Source organism: Carlito syrichta, unplaced genomic scaffold (assembly GCF_000164805.1).
Source record: "Carlito syrichta isolate Samal-C Ts95f unplaced genomic scaffold, Tarsius_syrichta-2.0.1 Scaffold148703, whole genome shotgun sequence".
Lineage (NCBI taxonomy): Eukaryota > Metazoa > Chordata > Mammalia > Primates > Tarsiidae > Carlito > Carlito syrichta.
In genome coordinates, this window is record NW_007092799.1 from 78765 (window position 1) to 87964 (window position 9200).

The following is a 9200-nucleotide window of genomic DNA, read 5'->3' on the forward strand; positions in this document are numbered from 1 at the left end:
AAAAAAACAAAAACAAAAAAAACTCTGACTATACTGTTTGCAGGCATGGGTATGGAGCAAAGGGAGCTCTCATGCACTGGTGCCTATTTTACCCCATAAGTGATTTTTCAGTCATCATCTCCTTCCCATCCTCCTCTTTCTGAGTCTCCATGTCCATTATATCACTCTGTGTGCCTTTGCAGACCCATAGCTTAGCTCTCACTTAGAAGTGAGAACATGCAGTATTTAGTTTACCAACCCTGTGTTACTTTACTTAGAAAAATGGTTTGAGACATATTTTGCTGTCTTGTCAGTATGTGTTATACACACACACACACACACACACACACACACACACACACATATTTTTAATTAAAATAACTTTAGTACATTGCCCAACATGAATCACCTTAGAGATCAGGGAGGTAGGAATTGACCCCGTGTCGGTATGATTCCAAATTTCATGTTCTTTCCATAAAGCAAGTACCATTAGAAGGGAGATTCCCCCTTCGCTCCCTACCCCTGCCCTCTCCCCTGAAGGTATAATTCAGATTGGAGAAGAAAGAAGCAAAACCTAGGAATAGCGTGATTTCTAAATATTTTTATCTGATTCTCAAATACTTATGGGGAAAAGTATTTTTTCAAGTGAAAAGACACTTTAGGAAAGAGATAATCCAAACCATTTTCCCCCTCCTTTCTTAGGACTCCTTGGAAGAGATTGAAGAAGGCGTTGATGGCTTCATGTCCTCCCAGTTATCTGCAAACACTCACAGTCTGGCAAGCGGCCTGTCAACTGTAAGCAATTCTCTGACACATGCGGAAAGTTCCTTCTTTCTATTGTTGATTTTCTGTGTATTTCTAAAGGAGATATGAATGTTCTTATGAAAATGTGTGATAGTCATTGTAGGCTCTTGCTTGCCCTTTGCCCACAGAGTACTTTTTAGTCTAATTTTGTGTGGGCTTTTTTTAAGGCTCCTGATTCCTTTTTTCTCCTTCCACAGTCCTTGTTTAGATTTTAAAATTGCTTCACACTCTCATACAGGCTCGGTCAGTAATATAACTAACTTCAATTCTCTCTAACAAACTTCCCTGACACCATTCTCTCAACTCCCCAGCTGTCCTCCATGGATGTGTTATGTTTCATATCCAATCAGGTTTCTTCCTCACTATAGCTTCCCACTGCCTGCAAAATAAAGCCCTTTCTCACATTAGTGTTCAAGGTCTTTTTTTTTTTTTGAGGAAGGCCTTAGGAGCTGCTGAGTCCTTGCATCTGTCTGTTTGTCTGTAAGACTTTTTTTTTTTGGCTTCTTTGATATCTGTTACTCTAATACTCTTTTTCTTTTGCTCTTTGGACAAATTCTTTAAAGAATTCTCGAGCAGGCTCTGACAGAAAGTGGAGCTACCTAAATGTTCCCGATGCTGACTCAGACACTGTGAGTTTTCAATCTTTCCTTTTCCTTCTTTCCAAACATACTTCACAAATTTCATGGTCTGGGAAATATGATTAGATGGCAAGTTGCACATTTATTTTTTCTGACTTGTGTACAATTAGCCAGTGGTTCTTTTTTAAAAGATTAATGAGGTTATCGAGCACATATATTCCAATTCATTAAACTTAAAAATCTGAGTGCCAGTCAAAAGACATATGTTCCAGAATAATTTATCATTAACAAGACATTGGAGTAAACATCTTTATTTTCAATCATAGCCTTGTCTTGGTTAAGAACATAAAGTTTGGTTAGTAGTAAAATTTCCATAAGTGCCTTATTTTTTTCCCCCGAGCCTCAGTATTTGTGAGTTCTTAAATTTCCTTCTATCCATAGGATCACTCTGCTTACAAAAAGATCCTTTTTGAAGATGTGACTACAAAGGGGATGTGATATAGACACAAATAAGTGATAAAAGTGAAGTATGGTGGGAAGGCCCTCAGAGTAGATACCTGGAGATCTTGTTTCATGTCTTGACACTGCCAATAGTTTTTGTGTGCCAGGGTTTTCTCATGTATAACATGAGGATGTCGGGGCTTATTCTTGAAGCCTTTGATACTCAAAGCATGATCCATGGACACTCCTCCATAACTTTCTCAGTTCACAATGTTGCCAGAGTCTGAATAGTTCTGTCAGGGTGCTCCTGGGTAAAAAAGTAACATCTGACTAGTCCATGTCTTAAGTCGTTAGATCCAAACAACTTACTAAGTACTTGTATCCTGACAACTGAGAAGCCATTTGAAAAAAATAACACAAGTAAGTTGAAAGAAAAACAATGTTTTATTATATTCTTTTTTTTTCTTTTTTTCTTTTGAGTTGGATTCTCACTCTGTCACACAGACTGTAGTGCAGTGGCCACTCCCGGCCACCGCAGCCTCAACCTGCTGGGCTCCGGCGATCCTTCCGCCTCAGCCTTCCGAGTAGCCGGAATTACAGGCATGCGCTAACACGTCTGACTGATTTTTTGATTTATTGTAGAGATGAGGTCTCGCTGCCCAGGCGGGTCTCAGGCAATCCACTCACCTCAGCCTCCCAAAGGTGTGGGATCACAGGCTGAGCCACCGAACCTGGCTTTATTATATTCTGAAAGAGCCCTCATTACTTACTAATAGAATATGTGTGTCTACTGAGCACCACATAGTTTCTCAAACCTTGGAATCTGATTGTACATATCTACTTTCATTTCCCGTTTCACGCTGAGTTGTATGCAATACTTGCTTTTTGTTGCAGCAACTAGCAGAAACTCAGCTTCAAACAGAAAGGAGTTAATTGAAAATAATAAAGTGTGAGTTAACGTTGAAACTATGAGCTACTGGTTAGTAGCTTACATGGTGCCTGATAGATGTTGTGTTTCCCTTGAAAATCTAAAATATCCTGTGGTTCCCCTCTGAGTTTGCTATGGTGCTCTGAGATACCTCAACACACACCATTTGGGAATTGCAGACCTAGAAGTTTGTTAGAAAAGCCGAATGTCAGATCTCACCCTAGAATGATGAGATTAGAAAGTTCATTTTAAAAAGATTCCCAGGTGATTTATATGCAATTAACGTTTGAAAAACACTACTCAAACCCACCTGCTAAACACAAAAATGCTGTTGCTTTCTTCTAGGCGTAAGAAATACAAATCATGTCACTCACTGGCTCTCCTTAAGCTGTAGTTTCCAAATAATTATGGAATTCTTGATTTGCTCTTGCTCTTGACTTAAGCTTAGAAGAGATACGAACCACCCCACTTACATTGTTCTTTGGCCACTCTCTATTCTGAGCAAGTGGAAGAACATAATGACTTTTTCAAAAAATTATGGAAAATGGAAAGTCTAAGCTCCCTTTGTGCCCAACATAGTCTTTACTACCTAGTGATTCCTAGAAGAGGAATTTTTAAAATATTAGGTCATTCATGACAGCCTTCTAAGTCTTTTGTGACAGTTACTAAGTTACAGAGATTTTGCTTCTAGTGCAAAAAGAAAATTTTATTATATTACAGTAGTCACTCTTACCCATGGATATATATGATATATGTCAAGACCCCCAGTGGATACCTGAAACCTCATATAGTACTGAATGCTAGCCAAGGAATGCCAAGTTCACCTTTTCACATAAAGGAAGCACTTTTTGGCTTCTCTTTGACATATCTGAATTACTGGCATCACTACTCTTGTGCTTTGGAGCCATTATTAAGTCAAATAAGGGCAACTAGAACACAAGCACTACAATAGCAGGACATTCAATCTGATAACCAAGACAACTAAGTGACTAACAGGTAGGTAGTGTCTACAGCATGGATCCACTGCACAAAGGGAGGATTCACGTCCAGGGTGAGATAAAATGCAGTTGCTCAAGATTTCATCATCCTACTCAGAACAACAGACAATTATGAATTGTTTATTTCTGGAATTTTCCATTTGAAATTTTGGGACCATGGTTAACTGCAGGTAACTGAAACTACAGAAAGTGTAACTGTGGTTAAAGGAGACTACTAAAATTTAAAATATGTCTCATATCATTTGTGTCTTGTCAAAATCCCTCACTCATTCTAGCAGATTTGAACTTAAAAGAAATATTTTGTTGATTGGTTGATGTGTGATTTGGTTGTTTAAATTTTCTGGGTTATTTTATAGAGATTTACAAAGCCATAGTCTTACATTACTCACAACTACTCATTTGGGGGAAATCGTGGCAGCTGTGGGTATATGAGGTTCTTCTGGCATGTCCTTGTTAAAGCTGTAGCTCTGGCTCCCCAGAGACTGGCCATGATGATGATGACACCCTGTGGGTATCAGAGAGAGAAAGGCTTGGCTCCTGCTAGCACAGAATATGAGATCAGCTATTCTTCATCCTGATCAATGTATTCTAGACCTTAAAGAAGATTAAACTTGAGTCTGCCAAAAAAAAAGAAAAGAAAGAAAGCTGAAGGAATGGAGGAGAGGTGAGATTGTGAATGCCTCAATGACTCTGTATTCATTAGAATAAGTGAATAAATAAAGGGTATTCACTAACCAAAAAAGTCAAGGCTTACCCTCTCAGCAAGTTTTCTGCCTTCTTACTAATGGTACTAGCACTGTTGTCTTTTCTCAGTCTGGGATTTTATAAACACCAGCAAAACAAGTGACCCTTGCTTTCTTTCCACACCCTAGACGTCCCTGCTCATTATAGAGAACAGAGACTGTAATTGAATAAAGGAAGTTGATTCTGTAAAGAGAACACTAGAATAACACTAGATGCCATTTTTCATTTTTTTTATTCCAGACCAGCCTTAACAGCATGATGAGTGTTTACAGTGAGACAGGAGACTATGGCAACGTGAAGGTCAGTGGTGAAATCCTTCTCCATATCAGCTACTGCTACAAAACTGGCGGCCTCTACATTTTTGTCAAGAATTGCAGAAATCTGGCCATAGGAGATGAAAAGAAACAGAGGACAGATGCGTAAGCACATAGCATGTCCCCCAGGCTATTTCCATCACTCCTTTGTTTTTATGTATGTTTCTTTTTTATAAGAGTCTTATCATTTCTCTTGATTGGGAACCTTCTTAGAGATTGGATTGTCACTTTTCTCCTTTCCCAAACTTCTAAATATTTTCTGAAGTACATGTATAATGATTGTGTCCTTGGTTACCTGACTTTCAAAAGCCCGTACTCAACATGATATGACTGACATATTTGTAGTTTACACAGAGGCAACTCTTCAAGGTAGAATGCTGACATGTTGGCACACCCAGGATATACAAAATGTCCATTGATTTTTATTCTGAGAAATCCTCCAGAAAAAAATTACCAAGCTCTTAACCAATTGAACAACTCAAGAGGGCAATTATGAGGCTCACAGGATTCTAGGGATCAACCTAGGAGGGTGAGTACGGATCATGGCGTGTTGGAGAGAAGTTAGTTATACAGGTATGTCAGGAGTCCTCATGGCCATTGCCAGGTCAACGATTACTAGAAGGACTCACAGGACTCTGCATGTAGCTATCATCAGCAAAGGGAAAAGGCACATGGGAAAAGTTCTTAAGAAGCCAGGCTCAAGCTTTTAAGGATCATCTCCCAGTGGATTCACGTATAATGCACTTAATTCCTCCAGCAATTAGTTGTGACAATGCTTGTGAAATGTTGTCTACCAGGGAAGCTTGTTAGAAACTTAGCTGGTCACATACCAAATTTCAAGTCTCCCAGAAAGAAAGCACCTGTTCAGCATGAGCCATACTCTTTGTACAAATAGGCAAAATGAGCCACTTTTATCAGTTATGGAAATGGTGGAAGCTTTCCTGAAATTCAAGTTCCCAGACACCGCCCAAGGGCCAACCTAACAAATAGTGATGTAGAGGAATAGCAGTTTCAGGACAGCTGTTAACTCTTTTCTGTACAATAGATGACCTAGGTCCAATAAGTAACTCAGTGAAGCTGTTTCCAACTATCCTAAGACAAACAAGTTAACTAATTCTGACTACAGACTGATCCACCTCCCTCAACTAAATTTCAGAGGGTTGCAGGAATAATGTAATTATTTTGACTAGCGTGAAAAGGGGGCATCTTTTAAAAATTATTTGTTTATTATTTTATTTTATTTTTTGTTGGAGTCTCACTCTTGTTGCCCACGCTGGAGTGCAGTGGCATGCTCACAGCCACCGCAACCTCGACCTGCTGAGCTTAGGGGATCCTTCTGCCTCAGCCTTCCAAGTGGCTGGAACTACACACGCCACCATGTCCGGCTAGAAAAGGGGTCATCTAAAAGTCCAGCAGTTATATTTTAGAACTCTGGTAGCATTTTGTACATTTGTACCTAGTACATCTTGTACATTTCTGATTCTACTGTGATGGCCCGGCTCCATGAGGTTCCTGAGACTGCTCAAGGAAAGGTATTGGTAAAACACCTTGCTATCGTGACTTTGGGTTGTTATTTTTTTTCTTTTTCCCTATTTTATTTCATTCATTCATTACCATGATGTCAGAAGGCTAGACTAGGAATGAAGAGGCATATAGGCTCCAAGGTTTGTGAGACCATTGATAGTAATAATATATTACATTTATTAAGTAGTGTGATATGGCAGCTCCTTGTATGTATCAACTAATTTAATCCTCAAAATTCCATAAGGTAGACACTGTTATTATTCTAGTTTTATAGATGAAGAAACTGAGGCACATAGAGGTTAAGTAAATTCATGAGGTCCCCAAAACCTGTGAGACATGGAGTGATTCCAAACCAGTTGTCTTGACTCCAGAACCTGCGGGGGCCCGCCCCACAAGGGTCGTGGGAAGTGTTGAAGGAGAGACGGATAGGTAACGAACGACGATCATATACATGGACACCTGCTTCTTGAACAGATGACAATTTAATGTTAACTAATACAGAGCTTTTATACCATTTCTGAAGGGGCAAGACAAAGAAAACTCTTTCACATTCATGTCTTTTAAAAGTTACCAGCTAGTGGTCTTAGTAGCAAACAAACCAAGATTCCCAGTGGCTTTAGTAGCAAATAAGCCAGGAATCTCATAGGCATTAGACAAGTCCTATTCATAAAGCCAACAATGACACTCTCAGTCCAATGTCCCAAATTACAAATGTTTCAAGAAAGTTTCTTTAAGTGTATATTTCTTTATGTGTCAGGAATATTCTCATCTTAGGCTCTTATGTTCTTCAGAGTCCTGTGATCGCCTCCCTTGTCCAGATGTCCTCGTTACTTTTATCTTGCAGTGCTTGTTTCTAAAGAGAACTCAAAAGAAGCTTTTAGTAATGTTTCCCAGGCCCCTCAAGGTTACTTTCTGTTTTAACTGATCTGTCATAAAAGTGTCTGATTATTATATTCTGAGTTCAGTGAAAACCCACTCTATAAATGTTAACTTAGAGTTTTAAGTTTATAGTTTTAACTATAGAATTAAGTAAAAACCTTAATATTAATCTTTGTCCTAAGTAGTGAAAACAGTGTTATAAATCACCTACACAACTCCTAGTTAAGTGTTAGAACTTATAATGAATTCATAATGAACTTATTATAAATTTGTGCTTTTAAAAATCCTTATGTCTAAACACTAAACTGCATAATCCTAAATCAAATAAGGAGTGGATATACTTATATCATTTATTACTTAAGCAATATCTAGTAACTTATAACCAAGTGAAATAAAGCATTCTTGATGTGTTTCAGAGTTTAACCCTTGCATATGTTAGAAAAGGCCAAGTGGCATAGTGGGAAAAATGGAAAAATAAACCATGATGTTTCCAGGTTAGCTGTGAGTACTTCACATAAACATGCCATTTTCTTCTTCCACGACTGCACAGAATTCTTCGGCGGTATCAAACAGCAAAGGTGAAAGACAGAAGGGCCTCAGCTTCCTGGGCTCGCCCTGTGGCCCAGGGTCTTCGGCCCACCCGGACCCTGTCAATCAGGTGGGCCTCCAAGGCTGGCTCCCAACATATCCCCCTTTTTTGTTTTTTAATATGAAGCCGTGAAATTCCGTGCTTAGTCGAGAGATGTTATTTTTCAATGATTTGAAGATGACTGGAAGCAAACATAACAGTAGCAAGATTATTCCTCCACAAATTCCCACATTGATTAATGTAGACAATAATGATTTTTGATTGACAAATGAAGAAAAATTGTTAAAGATTGATTGAGCCAATTGGGTGAATTCAAATTGTTTTTCAGCAGAGCTAATGTCTTGTACTTCCTGATGAAGCTTGGAGAGATCCAAACTTATGTTGGAATGGTTCCAAATTCTGGAGATATGATTTTTAATCCTATCCCAGGTATGAATAGACTTGTTCACTTGGAGAGGTGTGACACAAATCCATTTAAACTCTGAATGACATCTCAAAGCCAATTTAATTTTCAAGGCTACAAGTTCCTGTCCTATAATCAAAATAGCTTCTTCTAATGCATTAACTTTACTTTCTAATTTTTGGTCAATAATTTCTTGAGCTGCTAAAGCTAATGAGACATTTTTGGATAACTGATCTGTAAATGTAGCTGTATGTACTTCTTTAGCTAGGGTTATGGCTGAAACTGAAACTGAAGTAGCAATGGCTATCAAAGCTGTAATTCCTAAAATTAAAGTTGCTATAAATCATTTTGGTCGTGACAACAGTGAGTTAAGCTCATATAATGTTCTTAGACTATATTCATCATACCAAAGAGATGGAAGTTTTACAGGAACCATCAAATAAGGAGGTCAGCGGAGAATAATAAATCCTTTATATGAATAAGAGAAAGTAAGACAATTAGTTAATTTGCAGTTTTTACAAGAAATTTGGTATTTCTGCCCATCAAAAGAAATTCCAAAAGATTCATAATCAGTGGTTACTAAAAAGGCATAAGGAGATTGCAAACAAGCTCTTATATTATATATAGTTTGTCCCTGTGGACGATGTAAAACTATGGGTTTAGTAGCAGCTAAGGCTCTCCAAATATTAGGTTGTATGGATTGTTTATTACCATCATTCATTACTAATATTGGGGGGACCCATCCGTTAACGTTCCATCTAGTAATGGGTATAGGTTTAGGTATGGAGTTCTTCCACAAGAAATTAGGACTGTGTTCCACATAAGGGCGGAGATCTGTAGTCGGGTCATGACAACTCCAGTCACTTATGGATACATTAGTATTAGAAATAGGGAGAGTCACCTTGGAGGAATACATACATTCTTTCCAAGGAGGAAATCCAAATTCAGGGTGCACCGTAAGCCAATCATTTTCGGTATTTGAAGTTTGATGTTCCCTGTGAGCTGTGCAAGTAGGAAAT

The 9200-nt window shown here is 38.4% G+C and overlaps 1 protein-coding gene across 1 annotated transcript in view; it reads left to right on the forward strand.

The window, feature by feature from the left end:
* Positions 1 to 9200, forward strand: part of SYTL5 (synaptotagmin like 5) — a gene marked incomplete at its 3' end in the record, with an annotated part of 83886 nt that overhangs the window by 65517 nt on the left and 9169 nt on the right. Inside the window, exons 9-11 of the mRNA XM_008050524.1 lie at positions 682 to 774; positions 1347 to 1412; positions 4713 to 4891. Coding sequence (XP_008048715.1) covers positions 682 to 774; positions 1347 to 1412; positions 4713 to 4891 — 338 coding nt within the window. The remainder of the gene's footprint in view (positions 1 to 681; positions 775 to 1346; positions 1413 to 4712; positions 4892 to 9200) is intronic.